Source organism: Hemiscyllium ocellatum, chromosome 26 (genome assembly GCF_020745735.1).
Source record: "Hemiscyllium ocellatum isolate sHemOce1 chromosome 26, sHemOce1.pat.X.cur, whole genome shotgun sequence".
Classification (NCBI taxonomy): domain Eukaryota; kingdom Metazoa; phylum Chordata; class Chondrichthyes; order Orectolobiformes; family Hemiscylliidae; genus Hemiscyllium; species Hemiscyllium ocellatum.
In genome coordinates, this window is record NC_083426.1 from 36,732,353 (window position 1) to 36,751,907 (window position 19,555).

The 19,555-nt window shown below is 40.4% G+C and overlaps 1 protein-coding gene across 3 annotated transcripts in view; it reads right to left on the reverse strand.

Moving 5' to 3' along the window:
* LOC132828413 (protein phosphatase 1 regulatory subunit 12A-like) overlaps positions 1-19,555 on the reverse strand; it is a 263,395-nt gene that overhangs the window by 93,936 nt on the left and 149,904 nt on the right. For all 3 annotated transcript variants that reach the window (XM_060845496.1, XM_060845499.1, XM_060845497.1), the window contains one exon: positions 18,784-18,930. In XM_060845496.1, coding sequence (XP_060701479.1) covers positions 18,784-18,930 — 147 coding nt within the window. The remainder of the gene's footprint in view (positions 1-18,783; positions 18,931-19,555) is intronic.

Sequence of the window (19,555 nt, forward strand, 5' to 3'; positions counted from 1 at the left end):
ATTCATTTTATCTCCCCCCAAAAAATTCATTTGTTAGCATTATCTGGAACTAGTTAATTTTACCTTGATTAAATTTAAAGTTTCAAAACAATCTTAATTGAAACAGACTTAATTGCTCAATTGTACTCTGCTTTAAAAAACCTAGCAGTTACAGCCCAGTAAGTAAAATGCAAATGATACCTTTTCAGAAAGACCTGCATCTCACTTTCAAGGTTGGGAGAAAAACTGGAATTACAAAAAAGATGCCATTTCACAGCACACTGAAGTAACTACATACAGTTTCAATAAAAGGGAGGAACAACCCTTGCTTTATGAAAGTCTTGGCGCTTGTAAACAGAAATAACTGCTTGACCACTACTGTATTACATCAAGTGATGTGTATCATTGCATCTGTCATTAAATGAATCAAGCAGCTATACACATTGCCACAGTTGTATTATGCGTTGTGTTTTCTAATTTACTTTTTTATTTAAATAACATGAATGATTCTTACAACTCAGAAGTCAAACACACATGCAGTAAAAGGCTGAAAGAAATTTAAAATGGAAATATAAATCGAACAAGCAGGACGTGTCTGCTAGAATTGGATATGATGGAATCTGAGACTGAAAGAGTCAAAGTCACTGTGGACACGTAGCTTAAAATACCAAAAGCCAAGTGCAGATAACAAGCTTCAACAATCTTCATATACTTTCAATGGGAAACAAACACGAATCCTCTTGTTCATGCAAAGGTCAAACATGCACATTTTTTTAAATCCTGAAATCCTTCCTTTCCACAAAACAAAATGCTAAATTTCACTCCAACATTGTGGCAATATTTTGGTAGTCACGTATCCAATAAATAAGCGGAAAAAGGGTAATTACATTTAGTGCATATTCCTCCAATACGGTCACTGGCTGAAGCTGCAGAAAGCTTTCATGGTTGACCATATTGACATCAGCCTTATCTGAATAAGATTAGTTTAGGACCATTAACAAAGTCTTTTATAGTAAGATGACAACAAACTGCACACTGTCAGTAACAGAACTGAGTGACCTTCTACTCTTGCAAGTATTCAGCTTTCATATGCACATCCATATTAGGAAATGTAAGCAACTGACAGAAGGACAAATGAATGAGTGACAATTTACATCATGTTTTTATCAGTGTAGTCTGCCATTCATGATACCAGTAACAATTTCAAGGACCAACATACAAATCAGGAGCAGGATAGGCTATTCAGCTCCACCATGCCTGTTCTGTCATGCACTTAGATCATGGTTGTCCATCCCCTTGCTTGTCAAGAACTAATCCCTGCTTCCATGTCCTTTTGGAGGGAGCGTTCCAAAGACGTGTGACCCTCATCTTTACCTGAAATGGGTATTTCTTTTCTAAATCTCAGGACCCTTAGTTCTAAAATCTCCCACAAGAGGAAATATCTTTTCAATATACACCCTGTCAAGACCACACACTATCTTACATGCTTCAGTCAAGCCACCACATACTTATCTAAACTTCAGTAGCTACAAGTATGCCTGTCCAACCTTTCTTCACAACACAGTCTGACATTCCAGGTATCAGTCCAGTAAACCTTGCCTGAATGGGTTCCAACCAATTACAAACTTTCTTCAATACAGGAGACTCATAGTATACACAATACTCCAGGTTATCTCACCAGTGCCCTGCAGAACTGAAACATAACCACTTGTACTTTTTGCATTCAATTCTCTTCATAATAAACGATAACATTCTATCGTTTTCCTAATTACTGAATGTACCTGTATACTGATCTTAATGTTTGAAATTTTTCTTGTGGCACAGCAGTAATGTCCTCAACTTCAAGCCAGAGGCTCAGGTTCAAGTCCGACCTCAAAAGGGAAGTCCACGAGTGTAAATCATAACATATCCAAACCGAATAATAAAAGAAAATGTTGCAATTTATGCACTTGGACAACCAGATCGCTAAAGTGCCCCTCCATTTAGATAATATGCTTCGATTTTACTTTTCTTGCAAATTCCACATTTTTCATATCATACTCCATTTATCAGATGTTTGCCCATTCACTTAAGCCACCTTTATCACATTGCACCCTCATGCCTTTTCCATAAAATATTTCCAAAAAACATCTTTGTTATCAATAATTTTAGTAAGTACACATTTGAACATGGCATCCAAGTCATTTACATAAATTGGAAAAAGTTGTGACCACTGTAGCACACCACTCACTGCATCTTGTCAACCAAAAAAGATCCATTTCTGCCTACTATTTCCTGTTAGGCAGACAACATTCCATACATGTCACAATATGTATAGAACCTCAGGGCGGCACTGCTGCCTCACAGTGACAGGGACCAGAGTGTGATTCCAGCCTCAGGAAACTGTGTAGAGTTTGCACATTCTCCCTGCGTCTGCATGGGTTTCCTCCAGGTGCTCCGGTTTCCCCTCTCAGTCCAAAGATGTGCAACCTAGATGAATTGACCATGTTAAATTGCCCACACAGTGTTCAGGGATGTGTTGGTTAGGTGCATTGGTCAGGGAAAATATAGAGTAATAGGGTAGGGGAATGGGTCTGGATGGGATACTCTTCAGGGGGTCAGTGTGGGCTTATTGGGCCAAATAGCCTGTTTCCACAATGTAGGGATTCTATGATTCTACATCACCCTCTCCACCATAATCTCTTATTTTCCATTATAACCTTTGATGCAGACTTATCAAATGTTTTCTGGGAATTTAAGTATAGTACATCCACTCATTCCCCTTAATCAGTGGCTAGCACTGCTGCTTCGCAGCACCAGGGACCCAGGTTTGATTCCAGCCTCGGTGATTGTCTGTGTGGAGTTTGCACATTCTCCCTGTGTTTGGTGGGTTTCCTCTGGGTGCTCCTGTTTCCTCCCACAGCCTAAAGATGTGCAATTCAGGTGAATTGGCCATGCTAAATTGCTCATAGTTATAGGTGCATTAGCAGGGAGTAGGGGAATGGGTCTGGGTGGGTTACTCTTTAGAGGGTCGGTGTGAACTTGTTGGGCTGAAGGGCTGTTTCCACACTGTAGGGAATCTAATCTAATCTTAATCCATAAATGCTACTTCTTCTAAAGAACTCTAATAGCCAAACAATTTACAAGGGATGGCAAAACACCAACAGAAAATATTGGACTGAATCTTTCTACTGGTTGCAGAAGTAGTAACTATAACTGAAGATTTTAAAACAAAGAAAACAACTTTATGAAATGCTTTTCTTAAACCGGTCCCAGTGAAATCACAACCTGCTGTGATGAATTCTTCTTTTATAATCATTATTTGTGCAGCAGAAGCCAGCATTCTGAGAGATGTAACATTCAGAGTATGCTCCGGTCCAAGGGGCTGTTCCAAAGTAATAGTCACATGTAAATCTGGTTAGTTGCAAGGTTTTCTACAGGTCATTTAGGACCGTTCACCAAAGAGGAGTTTAAAGGTCAAAGTCAGTGAGTATGACAGACTGGTCCTATAAAATAAGGAACACTACATGCAACCTGAAATGTAAAAAGAGGAGCAAACTTCAAATATTACCAATACAGAAAGCATGAAAACATTAATGGAAAAATTGAATGATCAAAATGTACAAAATGATCACTGTGAAATATTTGCTTAAGGACGACAGGCAATTTTACTAGCTGAAAGACAAAGACATGTTTTAAAAATCCAGGTGATGTAAAGAGGTTCAAAGTTTGGGAGAAGATTTGTAGCTCGGGTGCTCGTTGTTGTGGTTCTGTTCACCAAGCTGGGAATTTGTGTTGCAAACGTTTCGTCCCCTTTCTAGGTGACATCCTCAGTGCTTGGGAGCCTCCTGTGAAGCGCTTCTGTGATGTTTCCTCCGGCATTTATAGTGGCTTGTCTCTGCCACTTCCGGTTGTCAATTGCTGTCCGCTGCAGTGGCCGGTATATTGGGTCCAGATCGATGTGCTTGTTGATAGAATCTGTGGATGAGTGCCATGCCTCTAGGAATTCCCTGGCTGTTCTCTGTTTGGCTTGCCCTATAATAATAGTGTTGTCCCAGTCGAATTCATGTTGTTTGTCATCCGCATGTGTGGCTACTAAGGATAGCTGGTCGTGTCGTTTCGTGGCTAGTTGGTGTTCATGGATGCAGGTTGTTAGCTGTCTTCCTGTTTGTCCTATGTAGTGTTTTGTGCAGTCCTTGCATGGGATTTTGTACACTACATTGGTTTTGCTCATGCTGGGTATTGGGTCCTTTTTCCTGGTGAGTTGTTATCTGAGAGTGGCTGTTGGTTTGTGTGCTGTTATGAGTCCTAGTGGTCGCAGTAGTCTGGCTGTCAGTTTGGAAATGCTCCTGATGTATGGTAGTGTGGCTAGTCCTTTGGGTTGCGGCATGTCCTCGTTCCGTTGTCTTTCCCTGAGGCACCTGTTGATGAAATTGTGCGGGTATCCGTTTTTGGTGAATACCGTGTATAGGTGTTCTTCTTCCTCTTTTTGCAGTTCAGCAAAACCCACGCAAACACAGGGAGAATTCAGCACAAAGGTATACAGGAAAGCCACACACACAGACCAAGTCCTGAACTATGAAAGCAATCACCCCAACAAATAGAAACGAAGTTGTATCAGGACACTATTCAAAAGGGCCACAACACACTGCAGCACATCAGAACTGCAAAAAGAGGAAGAACATCTCTACAATGTATTCGATAAAAACGAGTACCCACGCAATTTCATCAACAGGTGCCTCAGGGAAAGACAACGGAATGAGGACATGCCGCAATCCAAAGGACTAGCCTCACTACCATACATCAGGAGCATTTCCGAACTGACAGCCAGACTGCTGCGACCACTAGGACTCATAACAGCACACAAACCAACAGCCACTCTCAGACAACAACTCACCAGGACAAAGGACCCGATACTCAGCATGAGCAAAATCAATGTAGTGTACAAAATCCCATGCAAGGACTGCACAAAACACTACATAGGACAAACAGGAAGACAGCTAACAACCCACATCCATGAACACCAACTAGCCACGAAACGACACGACCAGCTATCCTTAGTAGCCACACACGCGGATGACAAACAACATGAATTCGACTGGGACAACACTATTATTATAGGGCAAGCCAAACAGAGAACAGCCAGGGAATTCCTAGAGGCATGGCACTCATCCACAGATTCTATCAACAAACACATCGATCTGGACCCAATATACCGGCCACTGCAGCGGACAGCAACTGACAACCGGAAGCGGCAGAGACAAGCCACTATAAATGCCGGAGGAAACATCACAGAAGCGCTTCACAGGAGGCTCCCAAGCACTGAGGATGTCACCTAGAAAGGGGACGAAACGTTTGCAACACAAATTCCCAGCTCGGTGAACAGAACCACAACAACGATGTAAAGAGGTGACACAAAAAGAGACAGAGTTAAGCCACAGGATTTCAAACATTTACTCACTGCTGAATTCCTAGCCTCTGACCTACTCTTGCAGCCACTATACTTATTTGACTAGTCCAGTTTCTTGTCAATGGTAATGCTCAGATTACCATTCCAGCCTTGGCTGACTGTGTGGAGTTCGCACATTCTTCCCATGTCTGCGTGGGGCTCCTCCATGTACTCCAGTTTCCTCCCATCATCCAAAGATGTGCGGATTCAATTATGGTAATACAACTGAAATTCAACGAATCATCGTGACAGTGTCACTAATTGGAGATGGTCATTGTCTGGCATTTTCTGCAGCCTGAATGTTGCTTGCACTTCTTAGAAGAAGCCTAGATAATGTCCAGGTCTTGCTGTAATTGGACATGGACTGCTTTTATGTCTGAGATATTGGAACCGGTGTTCAACATTTCGCTGAGGGTTGCACACCTCTCCAGTTCTGATAGAGGGAAAGTAATTTGTGAAGCAGCTGAAAATTTTTGGGGCAAGAACACTCCCCAGAGAAACTCCTAAATGATGCCCTGGAGCTGAGATAACTGACCTCCAACGACCCCATCCATCTTTCTTTGTGCCAGACACAACTCCAGACTCTTCCTCAAATCTCCTTTGCTAAAGTTTTGCTAAGACTTTATGATTACACACTCCGTCAAATGTGCCCTTGAAGTCAAGGGCTATCACTCTCATTTCATCTCTGTAAATCAGCTCTTTCGCCCATGTTTGAACCAAGGCTAAATGAGATCAGGCTCAGAGGAGGCAGTAATTGATGGGATTTATGCTGCTTTGTATGTTTAGGCCACCTGGGCAAATATCCACATTGCTGGGTAGATGCGAGTATTGTAGCTGTATTGGAATAGCTTGGAGTGAAAAGTGAGGTCTGCAGATGCTGGAGATCAGAGCTGAAAATGTGTTGCTGGTTAAAGCACAGCAGGTCAGGCAGCATCCAAGGAACAGGAAATTCGATGTTTCGGACCAGAGCCCTTCATCCTGATGGTCCGAAATGTCGAATTTCCTGTTCCTTGGATGCTGCCTGACCTGCTGTGCTTTAACCAGCAATACATTTTCAGCTTGGAATAGCTTGGAAAAGGACAAAGGAAGTTCAGTCCCTCTTACTGTAGTCAGAATCTTGTCATGGCCCAAAGCCTTTGCAGTATCCAATGCCTCCAACCATTTCTTGATATCATGTAGAGTGACTCAATTCAGATGCTGACTGGCATCTTTGTTGGAGGAGACTAAATTAGATCAAAGGCTCAGCACGTTGAGCTGAAGATTGCTGTGAGTGCTTTAGCCTTATTTTTTGCACTGATGTGATGGAGAACCCATCTTTGAGGATGGGGAAATAGGTACAACCTAATTCTCCAATGAGTTGTTTGATTGTCTGCTACCATTCACCACTGCATGTGGCTGACCACAGCTTAGATCTGTTGCGTCATGGAATCACTCAACTTTGTCTATAATTTGCTGCTTATGCTGTTTGGTGCACAAATAGTCCTGTTTTGTAACTTCACCATTGTTCAATGGTTTGACGGTAACAATAAAGTGGAAGATATTTCAGGCAAGGAAATTGCAGATTGTAGGATTTTACCGCTAATGGCCTACAATACACACACAGCCCAGACATGAATTGCTAGATTTGTTCAAAGTCTGTCCCATTTACTTCTGTGATAGTGACAGACAGCACAATACAAGATACTCTCAAACTGAGGCTGGACTTCGTCTCCAAGCAGACTACGGTGTGATCACTCTTACTTATACTGTCATGGACAGATGATTCTGCAGTCGAGAATGTGGTGCTGGAAAAGCACAGGTCAGGCAGCATCCAGGGAGAAGGACAATCGACATTTCAACCAAAAGCCCTTCATTTTTGCTCGAAACATCGATTTTCCTGGTCTTCGGATGCTGCCTGACCTGCTGTGCTTTCCCAGCACCACACTCTCGACTCTAATCTCCTGTATCTTCAGTCCTCACTTTTGTCTAGATGATTCTGCAGCAGACAGACGAGTGAGGATGAGTCCAAGTACGTTTTCCCTTAACCACCTGCTGCAGAAATGTTCTTGAGTGTTGCTGGTGGTGGACATCAAAATCCCCCTTGTAAAGTATATTTGAGCCCTTGCCATCCTCCAAGTGTTGCTCAACATGGAGAAGCACTGATTCATCAGGTGGGGGATGACAACACATGGTAATCATCAGGAGCTTATCTTGCCTATGCCTTACCTGATGCCATGAAATGTCATGTGTCAATGTGTTGACAAGTGGCCGGAAATGAACATGATCTATCTGGGCAATTTTCCACATTGCCAGGTAAATGTCATGGTGGCAATTATACTGGAAAAGAATGGCTAGGCATGTGTCTCATTCTGGAACATGTCTTCAGAACTATTGGTAGAATGTGCCCAGCGCTCTAACCTTCGCAGTATTCTCTGCCTTCAGCAATTTCTTGAAATCTGAGTGAATCGGATTGGGGGTACAGCAGCTCCTGTGCCAGTTTATATGCCATTGCTTCTAATCAATTCATTATGCTAAACTTTATTCCATAACTATGGGGATTTTGACATAACAGGCTCACTGGAATAATAAATTGCTACAAGAAATTGCAGCAAATTTCCATTTTGCTTTCTAGGTCATGGTGTTCTCAACTCCACTTAATCTTCAGCCTCTGGAAATTCAAATTATGACTTGAGACCCAGTTGTGATTGTCTGGTAATGGAAAATAATTTGTCTAAGGAAATTGGTGTTTCTTAATAACCAATTGGACCATATTGTATGGGTAGCTGATGTAAAGTTACATTACTATTTTTGTATATTTGAATATTTAATGTGATTCAAAAAGTAATTTCTGTGGCTCAGGCAAAAGGTTAGCTGCAAAGACATGAGTTTTTTAAGGCTGTTCATGAACAGCTTAAACAATGTGACCTGAATTCTCCTAAAGCAGTTAAGAATCGCTGGACAGGATTTAACTGCCAGTGGCACATAAATAGCACCTGCCTCGTGCTTGTTAGAAAACATTTTACGGAGTTTTTTTCGCTGAACTTTCCTTTCAATCAACTACTAAAAAAGTGCAACACCCCAACTTGAAAGACTTTTTGTTTTAAATATGAAGGAATAAGACTCCACACTTCATAGTCAATTTTCAAAGACAGAGCAGTTGCCTGACAGGAAAGAATGTTCACCATGCTATTAAAGTCTACTTACATTGGGACAGATGATAATTAATCGTTTCTCATGAAGTATATCGTGCAGAAATGTCGTGACATTTCGTGCATTTCCTTGCTGAATCTCTTGAGGCTCTGTTGTAGGAGGGTATCTCTGACAGCAACTTCCTCATTTTCACATTTAGTGAAAACGATGTGTGAAGTTGCTGTGTAATGTACATACTAATAACAATGAGTGCTATAGCCTTTTACTTTTGTTACACAATCTGCTCAATATTATTGCAGTACTTTTGTATATAAAATTCTTTTGGGATGTATGGTGACTCAAGGTTGCCTTGCGATCATTCATTTCTATTAGATTCACTTTGTCATGATTTTATCTATCTACTTTGGAAGAAACTTGCAAAACAATACAGATTCATGATTGAACAATTGGCTCTTTACCATGGGCTTTGAAGACTTTTAGAATGGCTTCATTGTGGAGGGGAAAACTCTGCTTTTCTGCATCAGGTTTTTACAAATACATTAAGGACAAAAAACAACTTGGGCGAATAGGGCCCCTCAAAGATCAGCAAGGTAGTCTTTGCGTGGAGCCACAGGAGATGGGGGAAGATACTAAACAAATATTTTGCATCAGTGTTTATTGTGAAAAGGACATGGAAGACATATCCTGTAGGAAATAGATTGTGACGCCTTGCAAAATGTCCATATTACGGAGGAGCAAGTGCTGGATATCTTGAAACACAAAAAAGTGGATAAATCCCCAGGACCTGATCAGGTGTACCCTAGATATGTGGGATACTAGGAAAGTGATTGCTGGGTACCTTGCTGAAAAATTTGTATCATCGATAATCAAAGTTGAGGTGCCAGAAGACTGGAGGTTGGCTAACGTGGTGCCACTCTTTAAGAAAGGTGGTAAGGGCAAGCCAGGGAACTTCAGTCCAGTGAGCCTGATGTCGATGTTGGGCAAGTTGTTGCAGGGAATCCTGAGGGACAGGATGTACATGTATTTGGAAAGGCAAGGACTGATCAATGATAGTCAACATGGCTTTGTGTATGGGAAATCATGTCTCACTTCTTCAAAAAACTCAACCAAGTTTGTAACAAAGACAACTGATGAGGGCAGCGTGGTGGACATGAGCTATATGGATTTCCGTAAGGCATTCAGCAAGGTTCCCCTGATTAGCAAGGTTAGATCTCATAGAATACAGGGAGAACTAGCCATTTGGATATAGAACTGGCTTAAAGGTTGAAAGACTGGAGGCCTGTGCCCAGTGGAGTGCCACAAGGATCGGTGCTGGGTACACTACTTTTCATCATGTACATAAATGATTTGGATGTGAGCATAAGAGGTATAGTTAGCAAGTTTGCAGATGATACCACAATTAGAGGTGTATTGGACAGCAAAGAAGGTTACTTCAGATTAGAATGGGCTAAGGAGTCGCAGGTGGAGTTTAATGTAGATAAATGCAAGGTGCTGCATTTTGGGAAAGCAAATCTCAGCAGGACTTATACACTTAATGGTCAGGTCCTAGGGAGTATTGCTGAATAAAGAGACCTTGGAATGCAGGTTCATAGCTCCTTGAAAGTGCAGTCGCAGGTAGATACGATAGTGAAGAAGGCGTTTGGTATATTTTCTTTTATTGGTCAGAGGAGTTGGGAGGTCATGTTGCGGCTGTACAGGATGTTGGTTTGTTCACTTTTGGAATATTGCGTGCAATTCTGGTCTCCTTCCTATCGGAAGCATGTTGTGAAACTTGAAAGGGTTCAGAAAAGATTTACAAGGACATTGCCAGTGCTGGAGAATTTGAGCTGTAGGGAGAGGTTGAATAGGCTAGGGCTGTTTTCCCTGGAGCATTCGAGGCTGAGGGGTGACCTTTCAGAGGTTTATAAAATCATGAGGGGCTTGGATAGGACAAATAGACAAAGTCTTTTCCCTCGGGTGGGGGAGTCCAGAACTAGACAGCATTGATTTTGGGTGAGGGGGGGGAACATATATAAGACACCTAAGGGGCAACTTTTTCACACAGAGGGTGGTGAGTGTATGGAATGAGTTGCCAGAGGTGGTGGAGGAGGCTGGTACAATTGCAACATTTGAAAGGCATCTGGATGGGTATAAGAATAGGAAGAGTTTGGAGGGACATGAGTCGGGTGCTGGCAAGTGGGACTAGATTAGATTGGGATATCTGGTTGGCATAGAAGAGTTTGGCAGAAGGGTCTGTTTCTGTGCTGTACATCTCTACGACTCTATGGCTGAAGATTGGCTTCTGTGCTTTTGGGGACATAGAAGGAAACAGAAATGGATTATCCTATTGGCACTTCTGGCTGAAGATGGATACAATAGCCTTGACTTTTACACTGGTGTGCCTGCCTTCCTCATCGTAGAGGATGAGGATATTTGTGGACTTTTCTCAAATTGCTTAGAGTCCACCATCATATAGCTATGAATAGTGATGTCCAAAATATTGTATCCTGAGATACTGTATCAAAGAACAGTACAGTATAGGAATAGGTCCTTTGATCCACCAAGACTGTGCCAATACACAATGTCTTTCAGAACTAAAAACCTTTGTCTCTATGTGGTTCATATCCCTCTATTCCTGCCTATTCTGATCTGTCAAAATGCTTCAAACTATGATGTTGAATGTGCCTCCACTACCTACTTTGGCAGTGTATTCCAGGCACTTATCACCCACTGTGCTAAAAGCAAAACTTGCCCCCTTTTACCTTTAAGGCATGTCTCCTAGTAATTAACACTGTTGGCCTGGGAAAAAGAATCTTGACTGTCCATTCTATCTAAGTCTCTCATAATTGTGTAGATTTCTATCAGGTCACCCCTCATCCTTCAACTTTCAAGTGAAAACAAACCAAATTTACCCGATCTCTCCTCATAGCTAATACCCTCTAAACCACGCAACAAGAGTTTGGGATATCATTTCTGTACCCTTTCCAAAGCCTCCAAATCCTTTTAGTAGTGTGAAGACCAGAACTGTACACAATATTCCAAATGTGATCTAACTGAAGTTCTGTACAGCTGCAAAATGACTTGCCAATTTTAATACTCTATGCCTCAAATGATGAAGGCAAGCATGCTATATGCCCTCTTCAGCACTCATGGGCACACTTGTGTGGCTACTTTCAGGGAACTGTGGACCTGTATGCCTAGATCCCCCTCTATGCTATTAATAGTTCAGCCATTTACTGTATACATCATTTTGCATCAGATCCTCCAAAACATTCATATTTATCTGGATTGAACTCCATCTGCCATTGAGGGATATAAACCACATACATCTGATCCCCTGGCAATGCTCCTCACCAACTGTAGCTCCACCAATCTTTACATCCTCTACACACTTTAAATCAGGCCATCTTCATTCTCCTCCAAATCACATACAAATACATTTTATTTATCTATATATATAAAACACGCACACATACATAGATATAAATTTTAAAAAACAGCAGAGCTCCCAGCACTGATTCCTATGGAACTCCACTGGTTACAGATTCCCAATCAGAAAAACAGCTTTCCTCTGCTAGTTTGTCTTCTATGACTAAGCCACTTTAGTATTCATTTTAACAACTCATAGCGGATCCATGTTACTTCATCTTTTGTATCAGTCTGCCATGAGACCTTGTCAAAGACCTCAGTGAAGGTCATGTAAATAACACCTAACATCCTGTCCTCATCCATCATCTTTGTCACTTTCTCAAAAAAGCTTAATCAAGTTGAGTGTCACAACCTTCCCCACACAAAGCCATACTGCCTATTCTCAATAAGTTCATATAAAACCTATCCCTAAGAATCTTTTCCAATAATCCCCCGATTACTGTGATGCAAGGCTCACTGGCCTATAATAATCCTGGATTATCCTTGCTGCCCTTTTTCAACAAAGCAACAACACTGGCTATTCTCTCATCCTCTGGGGCATCTCCAGTGACTAAAGGAGATACAAAGATTTGTGCAAGGCCCCATCAATTTCGTCAGCATTCTGGTATAGTTCCTATCAGATAGGTCATAGAGACTTGTCTAGCTTGATGCTTTTTAAAAACACTTGACACCTCTTCCGTTTTTTTTATACTGACATGCCCAAGAATATCAACATCCCCCTCCCATGCTGACATCATTAATTTCCTCAGACAAATTTCTGCTTTATCCTCAATTGGACCTATCCTTCCACAACTTACCTTCTTGCTCCTTATGTAAGCATAAAATGCCTTCAGAATTTTCATAATCCTGTTTGGCAAAGACATTTCATGGCCCTTTTTAGCTCTAATTCCTTGGTTGAGTTCTTTCCTACTATCTTTGTATTCTTCAAGAGCTCTATCTATCTTCAGTTTCATAAGTCTTACATATGCCTACTTTTTCTTTTTAACTCTTGTCATCCAAGGTCCTGAATCTTGCCATCCTTAACCTTCATTTTCACAGGAAGATCCTATTCCCTAATCTAATCAACTGACCTTTAAAGATTCCCCTGTACAAGATGTGGATTTACTCTCAGAGTGCTCCCAGTCTACACTCCCAAGTTCCTGCCTAATATCGTGCTAGTTTGCCTTCCACAATTTAGCATTTTCACTGGAGGACCTCTCTTATCTTTATCACAACTAAACACATACAGAATTACGGTCACAGTTCCCGAAATGATCCCCCACTGATTCTTCGATCACTGGCCGGGATCATTCCCAATAGTATGACCCGCTTCCCTTATTGGGCTATTTACATTTGCTTCAAAATCATCTTAAACACACCTACCAAATTCTCCCTCTTCCAAGCCCAGTCATAGTCAATATAGGGGAAGTTAAAATCACAACAAAGCTGTTATTTTTACTATTTTTCCATAATCTGTTCACACTGCTGTTCCTTTATCACTCAATAATTGTTGGGAGATCTGTACTACAATCCTATGAAATTGATTGAAACCTTGCAATTCCAGAGCTTTAATCATATGGCTTCCCTGGATAAGCCCTCCATGATGTTCTCCCTAGGTGTGGCTGTGATATTCTCTCTGATCAGTAACATAACTCCCCCACATGTTTAACATGTCTCTCTATCACACCTGAAACATCTAAATCCCAGAACATTAAGTTGCCAATTTTGTCCCTCTCTCAACCAAGTCTCTGTAATAGCTACAGCATCATAGGTACAAGCCTTCATCCAAACTCCAAGTTCATCTACTTTACCTGTTATACTCATTGCATTAAAAAATATACATTTCATATCACCAGTCCTGTTGTGTTCAGTTACCGCACCTACCATCTGTTCTTCCACTTTGTTTTACTGACCTTGGTCTTCGATTCCTTGTTGGTCATTTTACTTGCTGACCTACTGCTCTGGTCCCTGTCCCCATTTCTTTCCCTAAAAGGATATTTGTGAATCAGACAGGTTGTGAATCTGATAGGTTTTTATAATATTTGATAATAATCAGATTTATTTATTCAAATCAAATTTCATAAGCTGCCACGGTAAGATTCAAATCCATGCTCCCAGACGAACCACCTGGATGAATGGATTCCTACTCATGATTATTCTGCCACTTTCTCTCCCTAATGATAAAAAGCAAAACACATGCAAAGCAATTTATTCAGCACTGCCCCAAGATTTGGCAGGGGTACTAGGACTGGGAAGTTTTATTTCTTTCCCTTGAAACAACGACTGTTCATTTTACTTCCCTTTTGCCCTAGAAGTGTGTAGTCACAGTTCCATATCTCTTCATTACTTGATCTGCCACTCTGTAATCTCGATTTAAGGATAACGGAAATTAAAACAAACTCTAGGGCTCTACAGTGGAGCTCATTGGCTTCCAATACATTACACACTGTTGTCTAATAATCAGATTTGCTTTCTAAGTTAGAACTTACACATACAGCAAGCTGGTTGAACAGTCTACTTCAAATTGTTCACACAATGACCTTTCAATAATTTGAATAAATAAAGTACTTTAATCCATTCCTGCCTAAGCAACAAGAGCTAGTTTATAAAGAAATAGTAAATAAGATCAACAGGCAAATCAGAGGTTTCAAAGTTTGACAAAACATTTCAAATATTTACCCACAATTTTCAGTATTCCACATTTAAACAACAATCTTTCTGATCGTAATATTAAAACTCTTGCTCATATGTTTGTGTATAAACAAAAATATTAACCAAATGAATTGGTGCATGCATCATTTAATTATTAGCTACAAATTTCTGGTCGTGGAGCTTGAAGATAATTCTTCCAACAGCCACTAAGTGGTGCACTAGAGATTGGTATAGTAAGCAAATGGATAAAATAATATTTTTCTGTGACTCAGAAATCAAAATTGTTGAAACAAATGCAAAAATCAGTGTAAGTCACACCACAAAAGATATATAGCCAATTTTAATGGCAATCATTTATAGTTCTATCTCCTGGAACAACCTCAAAATGACTAATTTTTGAACCAGGAGATTGATTTTAATAAAGGACACAGGAGGATGTGTGTCGCCCGAAAGGTCAAGGTTAGATTAGATTAGATTCCCTACAATATGGAAACAAGCTTTTCGGCCCAACAAGTCCACACCAACCCTCTGAAGAGTAACCCACCCAGAAAAATTCCCTCCACACAATATTTACTCCTGACTAATGCACCTGACAGCATGGGCAATTTAGCATGGTCAATTCACCTGACCTGCACAAGTTTGGATTGTGGGAGGAGTCTAGAGAACTCGGAGGAAACTCCACACAGTCACCTGAGGCAGGAATCGAACCTAGATCCCTGGCACTGTGAGGCAGCAGTGCTAACCACTGAACCACCATGTCGCCCTGAGTGCAATGGAGGCAGGTTCAGTGGATGTCTACAATTGGGAAATGGATCTTTATCTGAAAAGAAGCATTGCAATGCTTCTGGGAAAATGTAAGAGTACAGATCTAACTCAGGTTTTCTTGCAGAGTGGTGGCACAGACATGGTTGTGATACTCTGTCATCTTGTGATTCTTTGATCTCTATCTAAACTTTTCTGTGTTGTTCTTTTCATTCTGTCTTGGTTAGTTATCTCTCGGTGTTTCTCCCAAATCTTATAGCATTCAAATATGTATTTTTTTTCTTTATCTGCTTTACTTTGACTTTCACCTTTGCCTTTTTAAATAGGTCTTATCCTTTCTCTCATTTCTTTATCCATTCCCCTTCTCTCAGGTCTCTCTCTCTTTTTATTTGCCTATCTCTCTTGCTCTCATTTCCTTCATTTCTGTCTGCTTTACCTCTTCCTCTGTCTCTATCATTTCTCCTTCTTATTTTCTCTCCTTTCAACTTTGTTTCTTTGTTCTGCCTTTGTTCTCCCATGCTCTCTTTTTCTCACATCTTCCTTTTTCCTCTCACTCTGGTTTGTCTTATTCAATCTATCCTTGTTCATTCTCATCTCTTTTTTTCCTTCTTTCTCTTTGTTATCTCATATTGGTCTCTATTTTCTATTTCTCTCTCCTTTGTCCCATTCAGGGTCTTTCTCATGTGTTATGTTAGTAATTTAGCATATCTTGCATGGACCTAGGCTTGATCAAACTTCAATATCCACTCAAGCTCTTCTGTGAATTGTAAAATCTTAGCAATATCAATGCATACAGATCTAGTGATGAAGATAACATTTTAATTTAGAAAAGTATGCTAACAAAATTTGGAAACATTAGGCAGCCAAAAAATCAACTATTTCTTTATCTTCATGAGTGTTTGAACTGAATATTAAACTTGGACATGAAGATGCCAGAAAACTTAAGAAAGCAAACCTTTTACATTTGTCTTGCCTTCCCTGGTAGCTGGATGTTGTAGAAACGACACTATTAAGGATGGAAAACGGGGAGATGATGGTATTTTGGCTGGGTTGCTGGTAGTAGCTGCAATAATGAATGCTGAGGTAGTTGAGGTGACTGAAGTGATGATGGGAATGACAGAAATGGAGGAACTGTTCAAGTTCTCTTTTCTTCTAGCAAATGAGGCACTGGTAACAACTGATACTTATACAAGAATGTATAACAGTAGGTCACAGTACAACAAGATTCAATGAATTATAAACTAAAATGTGACTGCTGTCTCTCCAAAACTTTTACCCTACATCTGTAATTCTCTTTGGTGAGGAGTAGACAGTCCAGTTCACAGCATCCACAAAGGGTCTACCCTCATTCTCAGGCTCATAAACCAAAAAATATTTGGTCATCTACAAAACATAATGGGGCAAGTTATAATAAACTCACTAAAGTTCTCTCATTCCCACATGATACTGGAAGTTAAAATTGGTGAAACCTGTCCACTGGAGAAAGCCAAAGTTGAGGGAAGTAGTCAAGAACATGGACCTCCACAACAGACAAACACTCCTCTTCCTGTTGCAACCAAAAGGCTTTAAAAAACACACTTGCAATTTGGACTGTAGATAATTAGTTTCCCAAAAGATGGCTACTTTACACAGCAGCAATGAAATGAACTATTGATGAAAGAGGAAATTTACAAAATTGAGAGGATTTGTTTTCCACAAAGTGTGAAACAACTGAAACAGGATTAGAGAATCTGAAATGTTACGAAGAAAGGATGAGGACAGTCAAATGTCAGACAAATATCACTCCAAAATGCATTATCTGCATTTACAGCTTAGTATTTCAATTCAGAAATCCATAACTTAAGTGAGTGAGTTAAATACATAACACTTTCCGACTGCTGAGTGATTTTCTTGAATCAGATCATCAAGATCCAAATATCCAGGATTTAATCCCGGAGCTATATCAGGTTAGTTGACATCAGCATGGATACAGTAGGCAGCAGTCCTTCAACATTCATTAGCGAGATTCAAACAAGCTTTTGGTAATGAAAGCGCTGCATTGTAAAAGCAACAATATCTTCAGGAGGTTATGGGAAAGAATTATCAAGAAAAATAGGAAGAAAAGTAAGTTAGCATGGAAAAAGCTTAGAACCCCATCAGCAAACATGCATTTAAAAGCAACTATTCCTGATAGGGGTATTTTTTTTAATCTCATATTCCCTACTTGTAAAAACTTCTTCCACAAATCATGTACAGTACATGCCATCATGAAACCAGACCCATCCTATTTAAACTGCATCAATCTTGGTTGAAAGAACAGGTTTATAAATACAATTGTAATGCAATACAAGCTGATTATGTTAAGTCATGAAAACTGCATTTGGTAATCTCAAATTTAGGCTGGCATTGCTTGTCTGTCCATACTGAATGATTAGATTAATTACCTGTAGTGTGGAAACAGGCCCTTCGGCCCATCAAGTCCCCACCAACCCTCTGAAGAGAAAACCACGCTCCTATATTTACCCCGGCTAATCCACCTAACACTATGGGCGGCATGGTGGCTCAGTGGTTAGCACTGCTGCCTCACAGCACCAGGGACCCGGGTTCAATTCCCGCCTTTGGCAACTGTCTGTGTGGAGTTTGCACATTCTCCTCGTGTCTGCATGGGTTTCCTCCGGGTGTTCCGGTTTCCTCCCACAGTCCAAAGATGTGCAGGTTAGGTGTATTGGCCATGCTAAATTGCCCATAGAGTTAGCTGGATTAGTTAGGGGTAAATATAGGGGGGTAGGTTTCTCTTCAGAGGGTCGGTGTGGACTTGTTGGGCCAAAGGGCCTGTTTCCACACTGTAGGTAATCTAATCTAATCTAATCTAATCTTTCAGTATGGACTGTTTTAACTGGTGTCTATAAAGGTCACAGCAGCATGTTACACAGTTCAACCTGTTAACTTTGAATTCATCTTGTGCTGTAGTTTTGTAAATTTAGATTTATGTATTAGCACTATCACTAACTTAAAGGTCAAATGATGCTAAGTTATGGCAACAGCATTATCAGCTCTTAAGGAAATGTCAAGGAGCAAAACAAAAAAGCATTGCATTGTTTCAACTGAAATTTAGCAGCAGTCATAGTATTTTTGAAAAGAATATAAACAAGGTAACTGCATCGAGAGTAACTTGAATAGCTTCTCTTAAAATTTTACAAACATTACGTTTTTGACAGTATCAATTTACAGAACAGCCCAGAAATGGAATAGATAAATGACTGTTTTATGAATCTCAGGCACTTACATACAACATGTTTTGAGAATAACTCTTGGTCATGTAAAATACAGAATAACAAATTTAAAAATCCCAGAGAGAGCAAATAAATTGTTCAACTACGGAGTTTTTAGCCATAATTTTGATAAAAATTTTTTTAAAACAATTTTTCTCTACTTAAACTGCATAAAAGAACCCTGTTCTCACTCACCTTCGCTGATATAAAGGCACTGTGTTTGTGGTTGCTGCATTTACAGACATGCTGCTTTCATTTCCTGCATGATTTGTATCTTTGAAGTCATCCTTCCACTGTCGTCTTGTATACGAACCACTTCTTATAAGGCTAGCTGCTGATTCCCTTTAAATACACAAAAAAAAAATTCCCTCAAGTCACATAGTATAATGCTAAATGGGATAGATTTAGACCAGTTCTAGCTATTTAAAACTGGAAATCCATGAGTAGTTATGGTCCACTAATAGAATTTTATTCAATTACGAACTGTAACATCATAGCCTGGCAAATGACTTAGTCATACGTCATCAACCCCGGCTCAAAGAAGAGTGGAGCAAAGCACGCAGGAGCAGCATCAGCATACCTAAAATTGAAGTGTCAACCTGTGGAAACTGCAACATGAACAACTTGCAAGCCAAACACTGGAAGCATCATGCAAGAACTAAGTGAGCCCACTACCAACAGATCAGATCAAAGCTTTGCAATCATCCTACCACAATCAGCTGAGAATGGTGGTAGCCAATCAAACTACCGATTTAAGTAGGAGGCGAATTCACAAATATCCATACCCTCAATGATAGGAGGACCTTAAAATCATTTGTGTAACTGTCAAGGCTGAAGTACTTGCAACCACCTTTAGTCATCTCAGTTTCATCCTAAAATCCTCTGCATTGCAGATGTCACCTTTAGGCTAATTAATTTTACTTCACATGATGTCAAAAACCAGAAGGTACTGGATTCTGTAAAGACT